This window comes from Microchirus variegatus (assembly GCF_963457635.1).
Source record: "Microchirus variegatus genome assembly, chromosome: 3".
Classification (NCBI taxonomy): domain Eukaryota; kingdom Metazoa; phylum Chordata; class Actinopteri; order Pleuronectiformes; family Soleidae; genus Microchirus; species Microchirus variegatus.
The window spans coordinates 30,881,909-30,909,129 of record NC_139804.1 but is presented as its reverse complement, the minus strand read 5'-3'; the positions used below and the strand labels follow the sequence as shown (position 1 = coordinate 30,909,129).

Genomic DNA, 27,221 nt, shown 5'->3' with positions numbered 1-27,221 from the left:
GACAGAATCATGCAGCAGACACGTTTGTTTCCGTCGCTGTCGTCCATTAAACTTGACCTTAACTGTCGAGTTTTTCACGAATCGGCCGACCAGAGTATCGGCTTATTGATCGAAAGTGCTCAAAACCTTTCTGCTGTGTGTGCAGCGAGAAAGGAGATTTATGTTCCTCTCACTGTGAGGCACATGATGAATGATTTAATTTTTAATGAGGGGAAGTGTGTGTGTGTGTGTGTGTGTGTGTTCCTCATAAATGTGCAGTTGTCAGTGCCAGTGTTGTCCACACCTCGACCAAGACACACACACACACACACACACACACACACACACACACACACACACACACACACCATATCCTTTTTATCTCCTCCTGCTTCCTGTAGCAGTGTCAGCCTGCACGTCATTTATGACCTGCAGTGACATGTTTACACACACACACACCCCCACACACACACACACCCCCACACACACACACACACACACACACACGCGCGCGCGTGCGCACGCACACCCACACACATATAGAAAACACTGTATACAAATAAAGTTGTGGCTACATTTTACTGTGATGATTCATCAGTTAATGGATAAACTGTTTTAAATCTGATTGATTTTTTTCCCCAACACAAATCAATACAAATCAGCATTAACTCGCTCGCCTCGCACATTACTTTGTTTTTCTATCACCTATCATTATAAATTAAATATCTTTATATTTTTGGACAATTTAAATTTCCAATACAATCCAACTTTATTTGTTAAGCACTTTAAAACAAGCCACAGTGGACCAAAGTGCTGCACAGAATAAATAAAAGACATAATAAGTATATGGTTCAAAAATGAAATAAAATAGATTAAAATACATTAAAGATCATAAAAATACACAAAGAAATAGCAGCCATTCAATAAAAAAACAATGAAATCAATTCACATAAAATTAATTTAAAGGAAAAAAAATCTGAATCCATATATATATATATATATATATATATACTGTTAGAAATGTTCCTGTAAAAAAACAGCAAAGAACTGGCAGCTGGGTTGCCATTATGTTACTGTAAAATTAACATCTTGTATTATTTGTACATTTCAATAATCTATTGAAAAAAAAAACCGTATTACGAACATATATATATTACATATATTAACAGTATTATGAACATATGCCAAATATTATGATGGTGAATTTGAAGTCATTCTGAGATACTTTTTGTTTTTGAGACTAAAGTCAGCTCACTGTCAAAGTGCATCAGGGAAAATAGATAATTTCCTGAATTTCAAAAATTAATTGAAATTATTCCTTTAGAGGTTTGCAAATATTTTCATCGGATCCTTGTTCAGGGTGATGCCGACTATTATGATGGTGAATTTGAAGTCATTCCGAGATACTTTTTGTTTTTTTGAAGAAATTCAGCTCCTGTCAAAGTACTGTACTGTGTGGAAGTCCAAGAACATCAGCAGGAGAGTTACAGCTCACTGAAAGACACCAGGTTTCACAATCCAACCTGTAAATATCAGTGGTGAAAACATCTACTGCATCTGCAATATCAGAGAAATTTGTCAAAAAAGCCACATACAAATGAACAGGCAATTGCACAATGCAAGATGGAAAAACTGTCAAAGTAACAGCAAATCAAATATTCTTCAGTATTTAATTTGTGATCCAAAAATTATCTTGAAAATAAACTTGTCTTTATTTGAATCTGCCCTATCACACACAATAATTAGTATGCACTGTCTTTAAAGTGTTGTCAAAAGCCCTATTCGCACTGGATTAATTACCTGGGGTCACCAGAGGTCCCCAAGTAATACTAATCTCGTGCGAATAGAGTAAATTACATAGATGGTAAAATGTTTACACAAACTACCATAAAGTTTAATTCATTCACTGACTAAATGCAGGTGTCAACAAACGTTAACTTTGTAGAAATTAAAATGTGCTCCTTGTGTTGTTTGACTACTTTAAAAAATATAACTCGCTGCTAACCAAAATCATTCTTGCATTTGCTTTTGCTGTAATCATCAATGCAAACAAAACTAATCAAAGCTAATCAAATCAAACAATAATATTATATGTAATATGAATCAATAAAATAAATTTGCTACTCACCAAATAATTAGTAAGATGGAGATGGATCAGGGAAGGCAGGTAAATAGCTTCACATGTGCAGCTCAGGCAATGCTCTTCCCAGAATGCCAAAAATAATGCATGATAGTGTTCTAATACACTATCTAGTACAGTAATTAGATAGTAATATAGTATCTAACACACTTAGAGAAGAGCAGAAGTGTCAGTTCTGCTTAAAACTTCTTTAAATTAATTTAAGGGGAAAAAAATGATTAATCCATACATATATATAATATAGGATTCATATTTTAAATGCACACCACACAGGCCACAGTGTCAGTTCTGCGTAGACCTACAGTACCTATAACTGATTTTAATGGAAACATTTATCTGGGATTAATAATGTATAATCTAGAAATATGTCTGTAGGTATGCTTGTGTTTCTGTCCGAGTGCTGTGGGCTTGTAGCTAATGACAAGATAAAAATGAAATGAGCTGCTTCGTTCTGCCAAAACCTATAGAAATGATTGACAATTTATGACAAAGAGAAAACTGTGAATCATCACATTTCAGAAGCTATGAATCAGTCATTGACATGATCAGGAATTAACGATCTGTTGATTGAACAAAAAGTAATGTAATAACATATATCGGTTGTACACATCTGAAAGGTCGATGGTTAATGCAGATGAGATGTGTGCTTCTGTCATTATGTCATCATGACTGTAATTCCATTTTCGTCCTCTTCAGCAGGTTTGATTCCATTCACTCAGTCGGACACTGGTCCTTCCTTCTCTTTAACTTCAGCTCCTTCACGTCAGTATTGACGTGCGTTAGCAGTCAACATGATTAGTGGAGCGTGCGGTCGTTCAAAAACATAACCATGTCATAAAACTGTCCAGAGAGATGAACGTGGGAATGATTCATTTGAATAGCAGACGGATTAAAGAGCATGCACACGCATGATTCGAAATCAGAACATGAAAAAGCCTTTCAGTTCAATCCTACACATTTAATTTATTAATTTAATGTCATTAAGTTGGTCTTGTGAGTGTTATTTCTTGGTAAGAGGCCAAAGAAACAAATGCTGCCTTTTATGTCTCTCTCAGACACTTTTAGCTAATTCCAGCAGGGATCTGTCTCATCTTGTCTCTCGCTGTTCTGGTTGTTCACTGTGCCTGAAATCTGCTGTCTGAATATTGCATGTGCACAGGCAGGCGCATGCAATATTTACCTTTCCCCCTGCTATTTTAAATAAAATGTGCACAGTAAGTTGCCGCGGCTTCGCACAGTGTGATAAACAGACTTTTGGAGCATCATCGTAGAAGCAGAGACGGCACAGACTCTCTTTCACGTCCTCCTACGCTTTCCTCCGCACGCAGACACAGCGCGAGAAATGTGAGCGAATACATCAGGAAACACAGTATCACACTTTTAAGCATTGATTTTGTCTTGTGTTATTCTTTCATTTACGTGAACGCACTACTGCCGTGCCGTCTGTTTTCATTTTCCTCCGAGATAAGATTCTTGTCCTGAGGGGGAAGAAATTTGGTCTTTCCATCTGGGAATCACTAATGTATTCAGCCATAATCTTTAATATTCTGCTGCCACACCCAGCTCTGCTCACTTCTGAAGAAGCTGAACCTCATCGCATTAAAGTCCCTGATGTCTGTGCGTGTGTGTGTGTGTGTGTGTGTGCAGAGTTCACTGATGTGCGTGTGTTCCTCCCTCTGCAGTTTTAACAGTAACAGTAGCAGTACTGAGTGGCACAAAGAGAAAGAACAGTTCAGTAGCTGTGGTCTTCTCAAAGCTTTGACCCACTTCCATCATATATCCTCTCCCCTTTCCCTAGAAGCAGCTTTGAGACAGTGTGGGTGTGTCTCTTCATGTGTGTGTGTCATAAAAGGTATCAGGATGTACTATCAGGATGAGTGTGTGCACATGTTTACAACAGGAGGAGCGTTACATTTTTAGCTCTTTACCAACCAGTAAACAAGGTTGTCCGGGCATCAGTTGTTGTTGGGTTTTTTTTGTCTTTCCACTGCTCTCCCTCTCTAGGGGTCGGGATTTTCCTCCCTGACTCACTTTAACCCAGGCTTGAAACTGCAGGCACAAGGAGTACACTGGGTGTGCTGAGGTCAATTTAGAGTGTTCAATTAACAATGAATTGGTGCCTTGCTCATGGGTACCCCAGCCCTTGACCTGGCGGGGACTCGAACCAGTCACGAGTTTTGATAATTGGGCAATAGTCATAACTAGTGCTGGGCGCGTTAACTGTTAACGGCATCAACGCTAACTCACATTAACGCATGACACGTTTCGTGACGCGGCACCGGAGTCCAGGCACCGTTTACCAGTTAGCTCTGTTAGCTGCAATAGCTGCGTTAGCTGCGTTAGCGCGCCTACAGTCGAACTGGAGCGGTGTATATCTGTAAAATAACCAGTGTATCTGTGTACTTTATGAGTGCCTCTGTTTTTAAAGTTAAGCGTTACTTTAGAGACTCATTTTTTTGCGTAAACATGACGTCACGCGCGTCTTTTTCCGGTCAGTCGGCATGGAAACGCGCCATGCGCTAATATGCGCCAACGTTGACGTCCCAGCACTAGTCATAATATAAATTTTGATTGTGGTGTCTTCGATTAACTAAAACCCCAGAACAACACATTAGACAGCAGGAATATCCCATTATTCCCAAAAAGAATACATTATATACAGTATATAGAACACAGTAGAACATCAAGATGAGACGAGAGATAAAAATGCATTTTTTCTGCTTCAGCTGCTGAAGCCACAGTGTAATATTTCAGAACAGACAGGCCTGGTTCTAAACTGAGGGGAGCAGAGCTCAACAGAATTATGGCTGTTAGACATAAAGATTCAGACAGATTAGGAACAACAAGCCTACGAGCATGTGAGCGGTGCACTGACTCGCTAATGCATCGATGTTTACTGTACGCTGAGGGATAAACACACAGTTTAGATGTATGGACTGATGCGGAGCAAAAGTGCACGATGACGCAATGTTTGAGAAAGCAGTAAATGTAGTAGATGGTACTCATATTTAATATGTGTAGCGAATAGAGGATTAGATTAACAGGTTAATTGAACACTCTGAGTATAAATTGTGTGACAGTGACTGGTTGTTGGTTTGTGTATGTTGGCCCTGCATTAGACTTGTCCAGGGTTCACCCCGCCTTTCGCCCTATGTCTGTTGGGATTGGCTCCAGCTCCCCCACAGCCCTCATGACGAAAAACCAGTAGAAAATGAATGAATGAATGAATGAACCCAGTGGACTGTGTGTTTGTTTGTATGACCAGGGTATAAGGTGTGTGTAACCGTATATCTTCACCTTGTGTCTGTCTCCATCTCTTAATCATCACCTGCCGTCACTTCCTGATGTCCATCAGTCTGATCAGTCGCTGGGTAGTCCTGCAACAGACTGTAATGGAACTGTGGTGACAGACAGACAGACAGACAGTTAGAGACACAGAGACAGACAGGCAGACGGAGAGAGACAGACAGACAGCTAGAGAGACAGACACAGTTAGAGAGAGACTGACAGCTAGAGAGACAGACAGCTAGAGAGACAGACAGCTAGAGAGACAGACAGCTAGAGAGACAGAAAGTTAGAGAGACAGACAGCTAGAGAGACAGACAGTTAGAGAGACAGACAGCTAGAGAGACAGACACAGTTAGAGAGAGACACTTGGAGAGATACTGACAGCTAGAGAGACAGACAGCTTGAGAGAAAGACAATTGGAGAGAGACTGACAGCTAGAGAGACAGACAGAAAGACAGACAGTTAGATAGACAGCTAGAGTGACAGTTAGAGAGACAGACACAGTTAGAGAGAGACAATTGGAGAGAGACTGACAGCTAGAGAGGAAGACAGACAGCTAGAGAGAGACAGCTAGAGAGACAGACAGAAAGACAGACAGCTAGAGAGACAGTTAGAGAGACAGATACAGTTAGAGAGAGACAATTGCAGAGAGATTGACAGCTAGAGAGACAGACAGTTAGAGAGACAGACAGCTAGAGAGACAGTTAGAGAGACAGACACAGTTAGAGAGAGACAATTGGAGAGAGACTGACAGCTAGAGAGAAAGACAGACAGCTAGAGAGACAGTTAGAGAGACAGACAGCTAGAGAGACAGTTAGAGAGACAGACAGAAAGACAGACAGCTAGAGAGACAGTTAGAGAGACAGACAGAAAGACAGACAGCTAGAGAGACAGTTAGAGAGACAGACAGAAAGACAGACAGCTAGAGAGACAGTTAGAGAGACAGACACAGTTAGAGAGAGACTGACAGCTAGAGAGACAGACAGCTAGAGAGACAGACGGATAGAGAGAGACAGACATGCATACAGAGAGACAGACAGATGAAAATGTCTGCTGCTCGGGCTCAGACTCGTGTGTGATGATTCCTAAAGTAACAGCTGATAAATAACCCTCTCTCTCCTCTTCACCTCCTGATTCCCTCACTTACTCATCCACTCCCTTTATTTGCACATAGAAATGATCTGAAAACTAAAATCATTATTGAATCATTTCTTGACAAAAATGTAAATCAGTGTTGTCTTGTGTGGTCCAAGCCTCTGAAACATAATCTGTTTATTTTACCCACAGTTCTGGAATAAACATTGATTTTGTGTTGTATGTATTTTTTTCATTAAGTGCTGCAGTCTGTTTTCTCTTCTCCTGTCAGAGAAGATCATTGTCCTGAAGGCACAAATGTGGGGTTATATTCAGATATATGAATCATTTAAATAAAAATATACTACTGTGTTTTAGATTTTCTTAACACACAAAAAAAACAATGGAAGCAAAAAAATGCTGCAGCAACAACATAAAGTGAAAGAGTCCATAAAAGCAAATATTGACAATGAGGTTCTCCACAAGATGAAGGAACTGTCATCAGTAATTTGAGGTTTATCAGATTACGTAGACTGTGTGTGTGTCAGCAGCAGGTTTCTACTCCTGTGATCTCATCAGTCTGTTTATTGTACTGCGTTATATCGACCAGGTACAGTGTTTGGTGTCATTGTCATGCTACACTCTTAGAAATAAAAGTGCTGAGTAGAACCATATAAGGTTCTTCGGCCTCATAGGAGAACCATTTTTGGTTCCAGGTAGAACCTTTTTTTTTTATATAAAGGTTTCACCTGGAACCCTGTGTGACAGTGTTGCCAAGAACCCTTGAAAAACAAATGGTTCCAGGTAGAACCTCAGCTCAGACCTTGTAGAAGAACACTTTTGGAACCCTTATTTCTAAGAGTGTGCAGTTGAGTTGTTAGAATAATCTAATGCCTCCCTGTGATATATGTAAATGTAAATGTAAATGTACTTTATTTATACAGCCCTTTACAACAATCCTTTCGGTGATCCAAAGTGCTTTACAAGAAATAAATAAATAAAGAGGAAACACATAAAAGTAATTAAAAACAATAAAAACAATAAAATAGTGCAAAATAAAATAAGATAGAATCAGATAAAAGATAAGAAGACAAAAGATAAAAAGTGTCACCATACTACTCGGTATTAAAAGCCATCCTAAATAAATAGGTTTTTAGCCTTGATTTGAAGAGGCCCAGGTCAGAGATAAGACGCATCTCAACAGGGAGTTTATTCCAGAGCCTGGGAGCAGCAACAGCAAAGGCTCGATCACCCCAGTGTTTATATTTTGACCTGGGCACTTCCAGCAACATTTGGTTGTTTGACCTCAGAGCTCTACCCGGATCACGAACAGTTAAAAGCTCAGATAAATAAGATGGGGCAAGATCATGAAGAGCTTTAAAGGCAAACATTAAAAGTTTAAAATCGATTCTAAAAGAGACTGGAAGCCAATGGAGAGAGTGTAGAACAGGGGTGATGTGCTCTCTTCTATTAGTGTTGGTTAAAAGACGGGCAGCAGCGTTTTGAACATATGTGCACAGTTATAATAGATTAAGAACAAAATATACATGTTTGACTTCCTAGAGTGGTTGCTAAATTCCTCCAAAGGTTGATGAAATAAGGGTTAGTTAGGATAAATATAATTTCTCTCTGCTTATCTGAGTGAATAAACACTGCAGTGGAAATCATGTTGTTGTAGAACAGCGCAGTGATAGTGTTGTGTCACTGTGTTCATCTCTTTTTTTGTGTGTGTTATAACTTTGTCTTGTTATTTACGCTCAGTCATAGTTTTGGTGTGATCTCATAGCTGTAAAAGAAATACATAAAGAGACGTATTATTATCAGCATGTAAACTGTCATTTGAGGCTCTGCAGTGTGTCATTACAAGGTTTAAGGTAGGATTCGCTCACCGTGTGCGGCTCAACATGATATTATTCTGTTCGCACCTTTTGGTTTTTACTTTTTTTCAAAGGTTTAACCAAAGACACAGTGACATTTAGGGATGTTTTCTGCTTTTCCTCCTCACTCAAAAACATCCACAAAGCCACCTGAGAACATGTGTTAATATATGAATCGGGGATGTGAATCTTTGGGTGGCTCACGATTCGATTCGATTCAGATTCTTTGGGTCACGATTCGATTCAAAAAATCGATTCTCGATTCAAAAATTGATACAATGCATAGTGTGTTAAGGCAAATTATGGTGTCAAAACAATACAGTTTGTATAAGATAATGTGATAATGTGATCACACAAAGGCAAACTTAAGACAAAAGTTTACATTTATTCATTCAAAACAGATAAAAACTTACTTACTGTACAAAAAAGTAACTTGCGTAATTAAAAGCTTAGGCTATCTGCCTTTTTATCCCATTAGTTACACAAATAAACTGTACACACATAACACAAACTGGTGTTTTTTGTGGTTTTTCAAAATAGAAAAATATATTTATTTTTTTTAAGTTTATGAATGGATTCAGAATCTTGGATGATTAGAATCGGGATTCCTATGTGAATGATTTTTTTTCCCCCACCCCTAATATCAATTACAATGCACAAGAAAAAGGACAAATATATGGATGACAATCATGCCATAATGTCGGTGTAATAACTTGATTTTATGTTAAAACGTCTCTTTGCCTCTTCTTCTGTCAGGTGTTGTGAGTGCAGCGCCTCGCTGTCCCACTGGTATTATGAAAAAGATGGACGTCTTTTCTGTAAGAAGGACTACTGGACCAAATTTGGGCAGCTGTGCCACGGCTGCAACGACCCCATCACCACCGGCCTCATCATGGTAAGAGGATCTCTTTCAGCCTTACTGGTCCGTGTGTGTGTGTGTGTGTGTGTGTGTGTGTGTGTGTGCTAACATACATACATGCATGTCACATTGGTGCCAGACCTGTTACTGACCCTCAGTCCTTTGACTGTTGTTGGGTCAGATTGTCTTACGGACCACCACAGAGAGGTGGAGCGGTTGTTAGCGTGACACGCGAGAGAGCGAAGAGGCTCTGAATACATGTGGCTCTAGCGCCGGCGGAAAACAGATAAACAATAGACTCCGTTTCTTCCTGCTGATAAAGTCCTGCTGCATTATAGAGAAGACAAGATACCGGCGACAAAAGAGACTTGTGTCTGTCTGTTGATTAGTCATGGAGTGACGCTCATTCACAGCTTGAAAACACTGATGAATAGTGAATGTCTATGTAATAAAATAAGGCTTTATGTCCAAAGGGCTTTATCTTCCTGCAACACAAAGTAGCACTAATGCAGGTGCAACATCATGTTAGTTGGATAGTTGCCTGTTTTTTTTGTGTCTGCGTGGTAATTTATTGGCTGACTTCTGCTGAGGTGTTTGGATTAGAGCAGATTGTGATTATGCAGGTTAGGAATTATGATGCTTTTTTTCCCTTCAACATTTTAAAGGTCACATAGAGTGGTCCTGTTGCACATAAATGTTAGTTATGGAGGTCTACCTACATATATTAACTTGTTTTTATGGTCAAAAACCTCCTAGTTGCTGTAAACTAGCCGATAGAAATCCTCTTTTCTGACAGTGTTTTTCTGCTGCGAGATTTCAGAGTGAACTTTCACCCCCAGAAGACAGAGTCTTGTGATTGGCCAGTACTATCCAGCACATCCGTTCTCAGAAGCGCAGCGCCCCCCTCTGGAACGGCTGATGCACTGCTCCTCATTATCAAAACATTGTTTTAACAGTGTTTAAAAATAGCTTTGTCACGACTCCTCGCCACACTCCCTTTTATGACTTTAAACCGGAGTCAGACCCAGAGTCAGAAGACACTGTTGCTCGTGAAACACCTCCACAACGGACGTTATTCTTCTTCTGTGGTTCAATGTACGTAACCGGATGTGCCCGGACTACCGCCCGGAGCAGGACGATCGGTTGTTCAGGAGAACCTCTGCTTACCTAACTATTACGGGATTTTCAGTGATCTCGTTGAGCCCCGAGATTACAATAAAACACAGCGTTCTCAGCAATGGCTGAACTGTTTGTTTCGAACCGTCAGGGCTTCATAAACAAGGTAATGACGCAGATACACACTAAAAAAACAGCGATAATAGGAACTTCCGGTCTAGTTCCGCTTTAACACGGTTTAAGGTCAGGCTTGTGATGAATGGTCATTTTCAGTGCTTTAGCTTGTTGTTTGATTTGATTCGTACGTGTATTTATAATCCATCCATTTTCTACTGCTTTATCCTCCACATGAGGGTTGCGGGGGGGTCAATTAAGAGTGTCCAATTTGTGTATAGTGCTGTCAAACGTTAACAGCGTTTAGCGGCATCAACGTTAGCGCGCGGCACGTTTCCATGACAACTGACCGGAAAAAGATGCGTGTGACGTCATGTTTGCGTGACTCCCAATTGTTAAAATGAGTCTGTAAAGTAACGCTAAACTTTAAAAACAGAGGCACACATACGCAGCACACAGGCTCGCTGGTTATTTGTTAGCACTGCTCTTTTTCGTTTAATAAACAGACGGCTCCGCTTCGACTGTAGGCGTGCTAACCGGCGCTAAAAGGAGCTAATGCAGCTAACGGAGCTAACTGGTAAACGGTGCCTGGACTGCGGTGTCGCGGCACGTAAACATGACGTCATGCGCGTCTATTACCGGTCAGTCGTCAAGGAAACGTGTCATGCGTTAACGCTAACATTTTGCACAGCACTACACTACCGTTCAAAAGTTTGGGGTCACCTATACTATGTGTGTGTGTTTTCCATTAATAGTCACACTTTATTCATCAAAAGAGTTGCAAAATGAATAGAAAATATAGTCAAAGACATTGACAAGATTAGGAATAATGATTTTTATTCAAAATAATAGTTTTGCCCTTTCGTCAAAGAACCAGCAAAACTGTTTTCAGCTGTGCTAACATCATTGCACAAGGGTTTTCAAGGGTTTTCTAATCATCCAATAGCCTTCTAACGCGATTAGATTACAATAGAACACAATGTACCATTAGAACACTGGAAATGGGCCTCTATACACCTATGTACATATTCCATTAAAAACCAGACGTTTGCAGCTAGAATAGTCGTTTACCACATTAACAATGTATAGAGTGTATTTCTGATTCATTTAATGTTGTATTCATTGAAAAAAAAGGGATTTTCCTTCAAAAATAAGGACATTTCTAAGTGACCCCAAACTTTTGAACGGTAGTCTATATTGACATTTCCATTTAAGTGCAACACATTTATTCAACACAGCTGCAAAGATATACCAAATGATCAGCACACCTCATGGTGAATAATACAGATTTAGGAGACAGTCGTTTTAGACAAGACACTAGTTTAACAGTGTGCAAAGTTAGCTTGACATTTAAAGTGCAGGAGTTGAGGTCACAGTGATATTTTAAAAAACACAGACACTGTTTTAAAGGTTTCTCCTTGTCCGTCTAATAGGAAAGAACGAAAATCTCCAAGTGAAATCAGATCAGACATTTTCAGTTCAGTCTGCAGAGGGAACACTCTTTTCACCGTGTTTGAACAGAAACGGGGAAAAGAGCAGTTAGATGGAGAACTAAGGTCATAGTGACTTTTGGTTCATTGAAGATCAAAATAAAATAAACATTTTCAGTTATATGTCAATAACAAAAATGGAGATATCCATGGATTTTCCCCGATATGCTAAAAACTGTTTACCTCATGTCACACCCTGATAGAGGAAGCTTTTGCCAGAGCGTAAAGTAGATGATGATGAATTTAGAATTACACTGTGTGTGTGTGTGTGTGTATAGCATTGACCCATATTTAACAACATCTTATCATATGAAGCCCACATTCCTCTTCCTTCCTCATTCACCACTGGAACGTGGTGACGCAGCATCGGTTCTGGTAATCCTGACAGTGTACACTTGTGAGATATAATTAGAATTATCAGCTGTGGCAGCAGACGATATGAAAACTATGTATGTGTCAGCTGTGTGAGGAAATCTACCGCCACCTGTATGTCTACTTTACATGAAACACAGATACACATAAAAGTAGCCGTTAATCTAAGTTAAGAGGTGTCCGTCTGTGACAGTGAACAGTTTAAAGGTCCATTGTCTTACTAATAGTTTACAAATTACACATTGTAACAAATCGAGGACCCATTCCCAGGCATGTTAGGGAACTACGGTGTCCCTTTACATACCAGAAAAGACGTTGTTTTTCTTCTTTTGCGTATTAAAGGTGCATTATTTAATAAATCTAAAGCAACCGGCCATAAAATCCTCCTAATGTGTCACAGAGTCTCACGAATAATGTTCACATAACAAACTGAACTCACCAACAACAGCAGTACAGCCAAAATATTTGCATTAAAAAAAGGTCTTTTGCAGACTGCAAAACATGTTTATGTTTTGAAATCATGTTTCGGCATGTGGCGCCACCTACCGCCGACTACCAATCATTGCAGTCAGTAGAGTCTCAGCTGCCGAGCAACCACGGGTTGCCAGTTACGTCAGAAAATCTAAAAGACCCCAGTATTTTGAATTTGAATGTAGCAACTGTTTTTGGCCACATTCTTACATATGGCACCTTTAATCGTCCATTATTTCAAACTAACACACACTATGCCTGGTAAATCCAGACCCTTGCCTAAATTACATAAAACATTCTAAGGGTACCAAACTCAAATTATATTTGTTTTAAAGCGGTTATACACATCTGTAAACAAACTTATTAGCAATATTTATTCTGTCTGCCAATAAGTCCTCCTAGTAAATGTTATATACTGGACCTGTAAGTGCTTATTGGGTCGGAATTTAACTTAAATTCTATCACTTTGATGATTTCATTCCTGTTAAACACACAATGTCAATCTTGTGAAATATTTGTGTTTTTAATTTCCATTTTAATTATTTCTTAATCAGGTTGTTTTGTGGCCACTTAAGAGGATTAACAGCTCTTTGGCACCCAAAGCTGTGTGTCTACTCTAAATACTCATAATCACTGAGAACAAAACCTGGTCCTAATTAAACAGAATCCTCATTTCTGAGGAACTGGTTGAGGTCAGGGCTAGGATTTTACTCATGGTTAGGTAACTGGTTATAGTTAAGGTCAGGGGTAATGTTTTGTATAGTTCATGCATTGTTCTAACAAAACATAGCTGTGCAAACCTGTGTGAGAGTGTGTGAGTCCATGCGTTGAACCCACTCTGGCTTCTCTGATAGGTCAGATTGTGCAGGACTCATGCTTCATGGTCACGGTGGGCAGAAATGATTCATGACTCGACCCTGTGTGTGTGTGTGGTGTGCGTCCGTGTGTGCTTCCTGACTGCTTGCCCTTTGCAGTGTCATCTCAGTAATGAAACATGTAGGTGACTCAGAGTGAATTGGGTGGAGATGTTGCTGCACCGTCTCTCTCCTCTTCTGTGTCCTTGTCTGGTTTATTGCTCCGTTTACAGTGATTGACCATCCCTGCGGTTTCACTTAAGTAAATTTAAGATCAGTCCTCCAGTCGGGCTCTCTTGCCAAGATGGTCAGTCAGACGGTTGAAATATTCTATATCTGTCTGCCTCGCCCAAGAAATAGAAGAAGCAAGCACACTGAACTCCTGCAGAGTTCTGCTGGTGTCTGTGCGGTTTAGGAGAGAATTTGCATCATTCACAATACTTTGTTTCATCACTTAAGCTATCTATCTTACTATCAAACACTATCAAAAACTCAATGTATTCTTTCACATCTCTTCAGGAGGATAGATTTCGCTCAGTCAGCATCGAACTGCAAGATTTTCAAATTCCCCAGTGTTTAGTTTTCCCAGTAACTGTAGCCGTCCTGTAGTCGGGGCCATTGTTCCGAGTACGATCTCTTCCACTCCATGTAGCGCAAACAGGACAAACTTCATTGTCCCCAGGGGGAGAATTTGTAGTGAGGCCAGCGTGGGTTCACATGATGAAAAAAACATCGAAAAACAGCAACAATAAAAACCAGGACTGGAAGTTCATACCCAGGGCAAGAACAAGACAGTGCACAGAGCACTAAAAAGACAGAAACACTATTGATTTCCATTGAAATAAAGGAGACATGAAGTCTTTCATTCCTCCTTAAAGGTGACCTGATTCAGCGTCCAGACGGCAGCAGCTCAATCTCCCTGTGGAGCAGATGGTCAAGGCTGACCAGAATGACAATATCATCTAATAATACACTCTAGGAATTATGTGTGTGTGTGTGTGTGTGGCTACATCAGCAGCATCGGTCTTGAGTAAACTGGTAATAATTCAGTCAGAGGATGTTAGTGCGTTATTTGCTTCCGACACTGGGAATGATTTATGCACCGAACAGAGAGTTACCCACTGTAATTTAAAGATTTCCTCTCCAATCGCTGCCTCAGTCTGTAGCTCTACAGACAGACGGATGTGCAGTGATCTTAGCCATCTCCACTATCTCCGCTATCTCCACCATCTCCACCATCTCCACCATCACCACCATCTCCACACTCTCCACCATCTCCACCACCTCCACTATCTTCACTATCTTCACTATCTCTTCCAGCTCCACTATCTCCACTATCTTCACTATCTTCACTATCTCCACCAGCTCCACTATCTCCACCACCTCCACTATCTTCACTATCTCCACCATCTCCACCATCTCCACCATCTCCACTATCTTCACTATCTCCACTATCTTCACTATCTCCACCAGCTCCACTATCTCCACCATCTCCACTATCTTCACTATCTTCACAATCTCCACCATCCGCACCATCTCCACTATCTCCACTATCTCCGCCATGTCCACCATCTCCACCACCTCCACTATCTTCACTATCTTCACTATCTCCACCATCTCCACCATCTCCACCATCACTATAGCATGTCATGGCAGCGAGGCCAAACGTCAGCCTGTTTGCATTTAGATGTCCAGAGTTTTCCTTTGCGTTATCTCTGTTGTCAGGCTGCTCGTCACACTCCTTCACAACTTTAGACTCTTTATCAGTTCAGTGACAAACAGCCATACGATAAGTGTTAATTATTGCTTTGACTAAATAATGGTTTAGGTTAAATTTGTTGAAATGATTAACATTGAATGACATTTGATCCCAGACAAGAGCATCGTGGTTTTAGAGATACTTGATAAAGATTGATTCATGGATGAGTAGTACATGGTTTAGAGGATTATTAACTCTTATTGACCTGATTGAGATACAAAATGGGTCGTAAAAGTGTGAGAATGACAGGTGTACAGGGTGGGTAATGATGAAATATCCCATAATCATCAACATGTTTGTCCACTAGGCCCTAATATTCTTGTTTTTACTACAAAACCTATATAAAAATGGACCAATTAATGTGATTTAAAATAAGTATATATTGAATTGTCACTAGGTGGCGACTTCACTGGTTTGAATGGAAGTCTATGGAAAAACGTGTTAAATAGAACACGGTTTTGAATTTGTAAAATATGTTAGTATTTAGATTAGATTATAGTCTTTTGGCACATGTGAGTGGACTCCAGTGTGATTGACAACTGTTTGGTTGGTTGTGCTGGTTTAAAATGAGAGAGAGTCTGACTTGTTATGTTAAAATTCCTGGGTGCTTTCTTTGTTTCTGTTTTATTTAACGATTGCCACATGCACACAAACAGTGTGCATGTGGCATGTGAGTGTGAAATCTAAGAAGTTTCCCTGAAATGAAAAGTACCCCTGCATCACTGGAAGTTTCTTTTTTTTTGACACCATATGCACCCTCGCTAAAATTCAAATCATGTGTTGAGAACATTAAAACATGTGCTTCCCCTCAGCTCATCCATTACTGACCCTGTTTTTAAAGTAGTAGACCTCACCTCGTTGTTTTTACCATGTTGATCAAATTAAATAAAGCAAACATCAGACCTGACATTGTATAAATTAATGAATACATTCAAAGATTCCAGGGCATTTTTTTCCACTGAAAATGTATTGAGATAAGATTTTTATTAATAGCAGTAGTTGATTATTATTCTAAGGGTTCATTCGGGGACAGCACATGCTCATTTCCACCCGTGGTCTTTATGTAGGTTAAATACACACAAATAAAAAATTCAAATTTAAAAAAAAAAGAGGCTTAACTGGATTATTTTTGTAATCTAACCTTTTAGCCAGCAGCAGAGACAGCGTGTTAGCTTCAGTGGCGTCTTTGCATATGTGTCATATTCTATGAGTCCTATATGTGGCGAAGTATTGAGAAATCGGGATGTTTTGGCGTTTTTGCTGCCAAACCAATGGAAAAAATCCCAGATTTAGTTCATCAACTCCCAGTGGTGAGAATCAGCTCGGTTGTTTCTGTAAACGCCCGGTGATTGTTAAACTGAGTGAGGACACATGTGTGATAAATGTTGGGAAATGTTATTTGTTGAGACCAGGTTGTTCATTTTATGCTTTGTTTTATTAGCAACTGGATCAGCTGAGTCTGAACACAGCACTCAAACATTTGTTTTGCACAATGTTTGAGAGCAGGGCGTGCTCTCAAAGTTGCGTCAGATATATCAGGGTCACACACGGACGAAGGAGCCTCTGAAGTGTCCTTGCTCAAGTGTCCTTGCTCGAGGACACTTCAGCTGGATGACTATTTGCTCTAATGGGGTTTGTGGAAACTTGTTTTGCTTGAGTGGAAACACTGACGAGAGCAGCGGCCTCTGGAGGGAAGTCCCTCAAGTCGCACGAGTGAGTGACTTCCAACATAAACTCAGCTTGTGGTTTTGATTTATATTTTTAGATACAGTTGAGTTGTTTATCTGCTGTGTACTTTGTGCTAGGGTTGTGAATATAAAGCTCAAAAAACTACATTTAATGAAATTATTTCCAACTTTCACAGCTTCCCTATCAGTGTTTGAAGCTTTAAAGCTCCAGTGTGCAACTTTTGGGTGCGTTTTTGTTTGGTTGATTTGGCAGAAATTGAATATTCTACCTAGAGGTGGGCACTAGGTTAACGCGCGTTAACGCACAACACGGTTTCCATGACGACTGACCGGAAAACACACGAGACACGCGTGACGTCATGTTCGCGTGCCGTGACACAGGAGTCCAGGCACCGTTTAGCAGTTAGCTCCGTTAGCTGCATTAGCTCCTTTAGCCAGTTAGCGCGCCTACAGACAAACTGGAGCGGTCTGTTTATTAAATGAAAAGAGCAGCGCTACAAATAACCAGCGCACCTGTGTACTGCGTATGTGTGCCTCTGTTTTTAAAGTTTAGCGTTACTTTAGAGACTCATTTTAACAATCCGGAGTCACGTAAACATGGCATTACGCTCGTCTTTTTTCGTCATGGAAACGGCGACATGCGCCTTTTACGTGCCCACCACCAATTCTACCCATAAGGTTGAATATTAAATTTCAAGTATATGCGGTAATTGTTGGACAAAGTGAGGCCTAAACACCATTAGCAGTAATGTTTGTGAATAGCAGCTAACAGCTTGTGGTCACACAGCATTATATGAAGCCATTCAATTATCTTTTTGAACATGGACCTGTTTTATTACTTTTATGTAGAATTTCATTTGTCAGAAGAGATCGAGAGAGAGCCGTTCAATTAGTGCAGCCTGGAAAGTGCATTTTTGAATCTCATATTGTAAATATGTGAAATGAGGATGGCAAAAGCCTCAGTTTAAAGACTTAATAGACACGTGTGCGTGTACACTGATATTTCATGAATACATTGAGGCTTTGTATTCAGGCTTTGTACAAACACAGAAGCAATAATCCTAGTTTCACAATTTAATTTAATTTAATTTAATTTAATTTAATTTAATTTAATTTAATTTAATTTAATTTAATTTAATTTAATTTAATTGTGCACAAATCACTGTCACACTAATAGACACTGTAGATAATTAGGATTTTCAACTGTAACAATAATATATTGTGATCAGACAAAGCATTTTACGGCTTAAGGCTTAAAACAATGCCACATTTTCAACTTGTAACAAAGATTTAGTACACAACAAATATCCACATTTTGCAAGTGTGACACATTTTCTTGGTTTCGAAATGTGATTGCAGCACGGGGAGAGGAATTTACAGACGACACCGGGGGGTGAGGCAGGGTGAGGGCCAGTTCAAGTCGTCGGCACATGTGCAAGGGGGGGGTGGAGCCTAACCGGAAACGATGAGGTCATAGCAAAAGTGAGAGAAGAGGAAGGCAGGGAGGGAGGGGGAGGGAGTGAGGGAGTGAGGAGGAGTGTCACTGTTTCAAGGATGAGCTCAGCTGCAAAGGCGTGGGCTGGTCTCTCTCTCTCTCTCTCTCTCTCTCTCTCTCTCCGTCTCTCTCGCTGTCTCCCTCCCTCGTTCTCTCACTCCCTTCACCCCGAGCTCTGCCTCTCAGCCTGGGTTTTGTTGTAACAGCGTGAACCGGCTGCTTCACTGGAATGAGCTAGATCAGCAGGGAGAGACGCCAGCTTCTTGCTGACATGGTGGGAGACTTATTTTTCTGGAGCTTCTGCTGTCTCAGGCTGTGGAAGAGGGATAAGAAGGTGAGGCTGTTCTCCTGTGATGATGATGATGATGATGATGCTGAACCGGCTTCCCGGTGTCTTGTGGGTGATGTATACACGAGCTGGCGAGGAGGCACTTGGTCCCAAAAGACTACATGGTTTAAATGCTTTTCCCGTTTGTTTTTGCAGATTCTTCTCTGTTTAATTATAAAACTGTGACTAAAGGGAAATCACAGATTTGTTCCTCTTTTTCTGTCTGAGCATCATGAAAAACTGATGAACCCTGATGGCACGCGGGCTATTTTTAGAGAGCATTCGTCCTCAGATAAACGTAAGCGTCAACGCGTGCGACCACGTACAGCTGCCGTGTTTGATAACTGTGTCATTTTCCTTTTTTTTTAATTTCAACGTCACACCGTAAATCAACCATAGTGGACGAAAGACTCTCACAGAAGACACTGAATACAAGAATAGCATGTCTAAAGCGGAGGCCTGTGTGTATGCTGTGGTACTGTATGTTTGAAGCAGAAGGGGGTTTCCATTCAGAGAGCATGAATGTGGCTCACTGTCTTGTCTCTCTCTCTCAGGCTCTCACTCTAATTGTGTTTGACTAAATGATGTCTGCTGGAGCTGGGGAGTCTATAAGGGAGTTTTGGCAACCGGCATCATGTCATTATTTTTTGTTGATTGCAGCTTGGAGCTTCATCTTGGTCATGCAAGCATGCAAGATTGAGGAGTTCCCTTTGACACATTAACTGGACTCTGACCTCATTGTAGACCACCACCTCCCTCCCTCTCTCTCTGAGGAGTATCAGGTGCCATGTGCACGTGTCCTTTTTTTTTACTATGAGGTCATTTTAAAAGAACACTTTCCTCATGTTGTCTGTGGACTCTGCAGGCGTCCTCACATGTGGACTTAGTTTGTGAGTAGAGGAAGTGAAGGAGTCCATCGCATCAAAGGTGAGGTTAAGGAGAGCCAGATTCCCCCCAAAGAGAGCGGCGTTGATGATATGAGGTAATTGTGCCTTATTTAGTTACAGTGGAGTAAAGTCACGGGGGTTTGAGTGGTGTTAATAGATGTGAAGGTAAAGGGTCAAGGCAGGGTCATGATGAGGTCTTCCTCAATATAGCACAAATATAAAAATCAACTATTTCCTTTAGTTATAGTAGTTGTTGACAGTTAGGAATGTTCTTAGAATCAGGGCCCTAAATATATTCAATTGCATACACACACACACACACAAGGTGTTTTAAGAAGGCAGACATCAGTTTATGAGGTGCTAAGCTACCACATATTATCATGACTTTATGGCAGATGTCAGATCTGCCACCAGGTCCAATCAACAGATAAGACATTGTCTCTGTTTATCCGTCGTATAAAGAGCCACAGAGAAGATTTTCAGCTAAATGAGAACATCGTGAGAAATTCATAATGTTTTACAGTCATCATTATAATGTATAATATCTAAAGGTTTGATGACCTAGATCCAAAGCTCAGGGGGAAAAAGTCTGAGTGACTGGTTTGAATAAATGTCACAAAACCCACCAACACTTGTCTGAAAAACAACTGCACAGTTATAAATTCCTCCAAGTTGCTTAAAATGATAATCTACAGCTCTAACTTTAAGGCCACACGCGTAAATCGTTAAAAACAACTAAAGCTGAAGGGGCCTGACATGGCAGTACGTCAGTCTCTGTGGGTGATTATTGCTTTTTTAGTTTTTTTTCTGTGAGCACAGCACCACTGGCTTCAATTATTCATCAAGAACCGAGCAGTGAGCGATGGTTTTAACCCTTAAGTGCAAAGTATCCTTAAAAAAAAAACACACGTCCATTTGTCTTTTCTTTTCTGCGATCAAACGACCCAGAGACTGCATCCAGTTAAACCTGGAAAAAGGCTAAATAATGGTTTGGTCTTCCTAACCTGGTATTCTGGAAGACTTTAGAGGAGATATAGAAGGTCACAAAGAGCTGACGATGTTACCTGGTGAGTTAGAAACAAGGGTAAACTAAACTCTGTCATGTGCCACTGGGATGCATTTCGGCAGCCAGAAACACACAAAGCAGTCATTGTCTACCATGGATGCTGGAGTGAAGATGAGGATGTTTTATTGGACCTGTGCATAATGAGGGAAGGATGTAACATGAGCTGGGCCTCAGTGTCAGTACTGTAAGTGTTTTTAGATGAAAAATCTGGATATGAAAGACACTTAAATGTCTTATTTAACTGTAATCTAAGACCAAGGTCTTTTTCAGCCATTGCTCTACAGAAATGACCCAGTTAGTCCTGGACCCACACATTCATCGTGACCTTGATGAGCTAATGCACAAATTCAGAAAAGCACTCCCAGAGGCTGTGGAGTGTCTTGAATTGTGTCTTTTGAAAGCGGTTACACTGTCAAGAGTGACAGTAACATCATGTATCTGTCTCTATGTCTTTATCGTTAACTCTTTGGAGAGGAAGCATATCCTAAATTTGAGGACAGCAGCTGTTGTCTTTCAGAGTGGCGTGTGTGTGTGTGTGTGTGTTCTTGTACTTGCGGCATACTGAGGACCAGTGAGGGTATTTAACCAACAAAGTGAGGTCAAACTTTACGGAGTGAGGACATTTTGGCCGGTCCTCACTTTGTTTTCATTGAAATCACTTCCCTAGGTTGCTATATGCTATATGCTATACTCAATTTGTCAATTTTTTTTTTCCACATTTTGGACGACAGTATAGTATGACGTTTTTGTCAAATTTTGGACCAAAAATTTTGGGTACAATTTTTTTTTTCAAATTTTGGACGACATAGGATAGTAGGACGTCAAATTTTGGTCCAACATTTTTTTGTCAAATTTTGGACCAAAATTATTTTTTGTCAAATTTTGGACCAAAATATTTTTTGTCAAATTTTGGACCAAAATATTTTTTGTCAAATTTTGGACCAAAATATTTTTTGTCAAATTTTGGACCAAAATATTTTTTGTCAAATTTTGGACCAAAATATTTTTTGTCAAATTTTGGACCAAAATATTTTTTGTCAAATTTTGGACCAAAATTATTTTTTGTCAAATTTTGGACAATTTTTTTGTCAAATTTTGGACAATTTTTTTGTCAAATTTTGGACCAACATTTTTTTTGTCAAATTTTGGACCAACATTTTTTTGTCAAAGATTTGTTAAAATTTTGGTCGACATAGTATAAGTATGATGTTTTTGTCAAATTTTGGACCAAAAACTTTTGGTCAAAATTTGGACCATAATATTTTGGTCAAATTTTGGACCAAAATCTTTTGGTCAAATTTTTTTTTTTAAATTGTGGTCGACATATTTTTGTAAAATTTTGGACCAAAAAATAATAATAATAAAAAAAAAAAAATGTTTTCCAGCCCTTTTTGCTCTGGGGATCCACCTGCAGATATCTTATGGTACTGCACCATGTAGTTCCTTATAGATGTCATTCATGAAGTAGATATTTGTAATTGTGTTGATTTATAAAGTGGAAATGCTGGTCCTCACTTTGTCAGCAGCCCGGTCCTCAGTATGCAGCAAGTACAAGAATGTGCGTGTGTGTGTTGTCTGCATGACAAGCAAATGGCAGCCACGGCGTCAGGTCGTGCACAGCCACACGCCCTTTTCATCTCCCTCCAGCTGTCCTCTTTTCCTCTCCTGACCATTTGTCGGACGACACCAACGTAACACATGCACTCACTCAAACACAGAGCCAAACTTTCAGCTCTGACAATACAAGAAATCCCCCAATTTGTGCATTTATTTAAATATTAAAGTCTCTGATTTTTCTTTTTCACTTTCTGAACCATTGTGTTTGCACTCACTGGCAATGTTTGACAGTAATTGTTTATGCCTTTCTTTTTATGAGGCTGTTTGGAGCACAAATAAAGAAATTAAAATGGTCATTAAGGCCCACAGCTGCCTGTCTGGTTCCTCTGCCCGTGACACAGCTGCTGTATCTCTGTTTTTTTTTCCCCCTCCTGCTTTGTTGTGTGTACGCCTCTCTGCTGTGATCTTGTGTTGTCAGCTTGGCCATTAAAACAACATGCAGAGTCAAGACAGGAGGCCGCTCTCGGGCCTTAAATTAAAGCTGATCGCTTGCTGTTGTTATTACAAATTAGTGCCACTAAACCTTTGTCATGTTTGAACTGTAAAAAATTAAAAACCTCAAATAAGTCAGAATGTTGTCATTTTTATGTTCTTCTCCTGGTATTTACCTGGAAGCAGTGAATTAATTACTCTGTTGAAAGCTGTTAATTAATAAGCTGGCACAGTGTCTTCCTCCCTGCAGCCTCACGGCTCTTAGCATCTGTTAATCTTTTATTTATTTGTGCACTTGTAGTTTTGCCCAGGCGGGTGGGGCAGCAGACACATGGCCTTAAACAATGATTTTATTGAATCTTTCTTCTATTTTTTTCCCCCCCCTTTTCCCCTCATTTTGTTTCGCTTTTATCAGCCATTAAGGCACATGTCTGTTACGCTTTAGTTTTGCTGTAAGGGCTACGAGAGCTCTGTGTCTGTATCCATGGCAAAATAAATACACTGGGTGAAATGTATCTGTGTGTATGGTAGGGCTGCAACTAATACTAGTACTTAGATTAACAACATTTGTTTTTTTCTTAAATAGGTCAGAAAACAAAAATTATATTTTTAAGTTGTTTGTTTTATGCCATGTACAATGCAGAATAACATATTTTCTGCCATAAATAACAAAGGAAATGCATCAAATACTCAAATATTAATTAGCTGGAAACATTCAAAGTTTCATATTTTTGCTTGACAAATAGTGCTGCAACTAAAGATTATTTTCACAATCGATAAATCTGTCGATTATTTTCTTGATTAATCGACTAATCGTTTGGTCCGTGAAATGTAAAAAATGATCAGTGTTTGTCAAACCTGGTAATGACGATGTTCCCGAATGTCTCGTTTTGTCCTCAAACCAAAAGGATTCACTTTTAATGATTTCTTTGTTATCCCGAGCAAAGAAACCAGAAAATATTCACATTTAAGAAGCTAAATCGATCAGAAATCTTGTTTTAATCATGAAAAAACACGATTAATCAGTTATCAAAAGAGTTGAGGATTGATTTAGTAATCGATTATATAAAATATAAAAATCCTCCTAATATGTCACAGAGACTCAGGAATAATGTTCATATAACAAACTGAACTCACCAACAACAACAGTACTGCCAAAATATTTGCATTAAAAAAAGTAATTTGCAGACTGCAAATCATGTTTATGTTTCAAAATCATGTTTCGGCATGTGGCGCCACCTACCGCCATCTACCAATCATTGCGGTCAGTAGAGTCTCAGCTGCAGAGCAACCACGGGTTGCCAGTAACGTCTGAGCTACAATGGCGGAGAAAACAAAACCTAAATGACCTCTGTATTTTAAATTTGAGTGTAGTAACCGTTTTTGGCCAAATTCTTACATATGGCGCCTTTAATCGAGTAATCGTTTCAGTTCTATTGAGAAATAACCACAATCACCAGATTACAGACTCATGTTCTGTCGATTGACTACTTGGTTATACGACTCATTTTAGTGGCTGTAAACATCATTACATTACTAAGGAAATATAATGCATGTACGTGTGTTTTCTCTTTGGTTTTTACATTTGCATTGAATTGATTATTGTTTGTTGGCCAGTCCTGAATTAGCATTGCAGATCAGTGCAGTTGAGAGATGCTGTCACAGGGACCTGCTGCTCCCTCCACATCTTTCTGTCACTCAAAGCATTAAGTGAAGCTCATGTTTAATCATAAGGACAATTAGGTGTTTGAGTGGGTGGCTCATTTGCATCAATGGGTCAAAAACCTGTACCTTAAGGAGTTAAAAGGGTCAGTATTGATATGTGAAGGTGAGCGAGGACACAGATTTAATGAAGAGCAGCACCAGTGAGATATCTTTCCTGTCCTCCTGTTGGTCTGAAGAACACCCAGGCCTGAAACCTTCAGCAGGACCAATGTGTCCCTCCAGATCTGCCAGTGTGATTAATCTACTCTCATTGTCCTCTTTGTTGTTCAGCCATAAGTCAAGTCCCTCTGTTTTTTTTTTAATTCTAAACTGCCTTAAGCTCTGGAAAGAGATCTGGCTGCGGTAAACTCAATCCCCCAGCTTCTAATTCACTATTACCCTTGGCAACCAGACCTCACCCTACTTTTCATTGCACTTATTGAAGCCTCATGTTCAATGTTGCTCTGGTCACATCACAAACACTGGTGGGAGGTCTTGCTTCTTTTACTGGTGCTTTCTCTCCACAACAAAGAACACCACATTTTCATTGCATTGTCACTCAGTGTGAGTTTCTCTGAAACAAACTAAAAACGGGTTGTGTGTGTTTTTTTTCAGGTCGCAGGTGAACAGAAATATCATCCTGAGTGCTTCAGCTGTCTGAACTGCAGGACGTTCATCGGCGATGGAGACACATACGCTCTGGTGGAGAGATCCAAGCTCTACTGGTGAGGCTAAATCACGGCACAGTGTGGCATCATAGCGCAATCTTATCTATAAGCAAGTTGTGTTTGTCTGTGTGTCTGTGACAGGCATATCTCGCTGACCGTTAGTCAGATCGTCCTAAGACTTTGGATATGGGTTGAGCATGGCCTTGATTTTCATATTTTTTGGAGGAATTTTAATTTTCACTGATTTATCACGCTACACCAGGCAGGCAGCGGCGAGGTGGGAGTGAAGAGATTGTCCTCACGGTGACTGAGACATTTTCACACGGTTTCAACGCAGAACATGGTGTTAAACTGAAACGACGAGGTGTTCATTCACCAATACCCGAGCACATATTTTGTTTCATTAGCATGCTACTACTTTGCAGCTAACTTGGCGAATCTTTTTCCAAAGTTAAGCTAGCGAGGCTACGATTAGCATTAGCGTAGGGCTAACATCATATAAACACTGTGCAACCTCATTAGGCACAACGCAAACGTTTTACTTTTCGATTAGCATTAGCGTAGCTAGCTGTTGTGAATTTCAGCCACACCTCCTTATCGTCCATTACCGTAAGGGAAAAATCTTCATCTTGTCAAAAATCAAACCATATTGTAGAGATACACCTGTTTTAAATGAATGTAATTTAACTGGATAATACAGTTTTTCACTGCTTTGCTTTGTGTTGCGTTTCCCTGCAACTCGTCCAACTCGTCCTTGTGTTTCTAGTTCCCTCTTCTGCCAAAATATAATCCAACTGACGTCTCTTTGAACTTCAACAAAGACCACAAAGCAGACGCTGCTGTTAACTGACAGAATCTGAAATGTATACAGTTAATCTTTGACTTCAAAGGACTTGTTGCAATGACACTTTTAACGTGGACATAGGAGTTGTTTTTTGGGGGGATTTTGGACCATTGGGTCTTTTCTAAACTGAAGTTTTCAAACAGATTTCAACAGAAAAGGAAGATTTATTTCAGAGCAGATCGTGTGTATTAACTTATAAACTGCAGACTCTGTGTCAATATCTTCATCAATAAAGCTGTGGATTCTAATCAGGAAGTTAATGCTCAGCATTAGTTTGTCAGGTCTTACTTCAGAGATTGGACAGATTTAATTCATTATCAGCATTGTTGATGTGGACGTAAGTGACTTATCAGCTCCTTGACTGATGCCAGGGATCCACAACCCGATCTGACTGAGATTAGGCAGTAGAGTCGTAGTCTGATGTTCCTATGAATCACATATACTATAATGTATTGCAAGTAATGCACGTTTGTCCAGGAGACGTGACGGAAAAACAAGGTTCCTGAAGTAAATCTGAAAGTCAAGGACAAACTGGATCATAGATTTGACATTAAATATCAGATGACACAAAATTGTTCCGTTTCAGTGCTGTGTAATCTTACACATAATCCCAGCAACAACAACAAAAATATTAAGGAAGAGTTCTCTGGCATCAGTACTGGTGTCTGAATCTGCAGATGTCCCAACCCAGTTACTGAAACCAGATCAGACCTGTGTGCAATTAATCGAAACTTGTGTTTTGATTACGATTATGGGCCCAAAGAATCATAAAAACAAAATAATTGAAACATAAGGATTATAACAAAACGGGGTCTTTCATTCTGAAAATAAGGCTTTTAATGTTGTATCAGTGACTGACACAGTAGTTTATAGTTATTTCAAGATAAATTCAAAAGGTTCATTGAAAATGTCATGTTTGATTTTGCACATAATACGATTATAATTTTTTTCATTGTCTACTAATGTGTCTATTTTAGGTTCATATGGTTATTTGCTTTGTGTTCAATAAAATGAAGCTTGTTGAGATTAGGTCTCAGCACTAATGTGTTTTAAAGTTATAAATCCCCTCACAAGTTGTTTCAGGAGTCAAGTTCCCAGC

At 39.8% G+C, this 27,221-nt stretch overlaps 1 protein-coding gene across 1 annotated transcript in view; it reads left to right on the top strand.

Moving 5' to 3' along the window:
• The window catches only part of limk1a (LIM domain kinase 1a), a gene marked incomplete at its 5' end in the record, with an annotated part of 51,648 nt that overhangs the window by 13,171 nt on the left and 11,256 nt on the right, over positions 1-27,221 (top strand). Inside the window, 2 exons of the mRNA XM_083886779.1 lie at positions 9,115-9,253; positions 25,226-25,335. Of these exons, the coding sequence (XP_083742905.1) occupies positions 9,115-9,253; positions 25,226-25,335 (249 nt within the window). The remainder of the gene's footprint in view (positions 1-9,114; positions 9,254-25,225; positions 25,336-27,221) is intronic.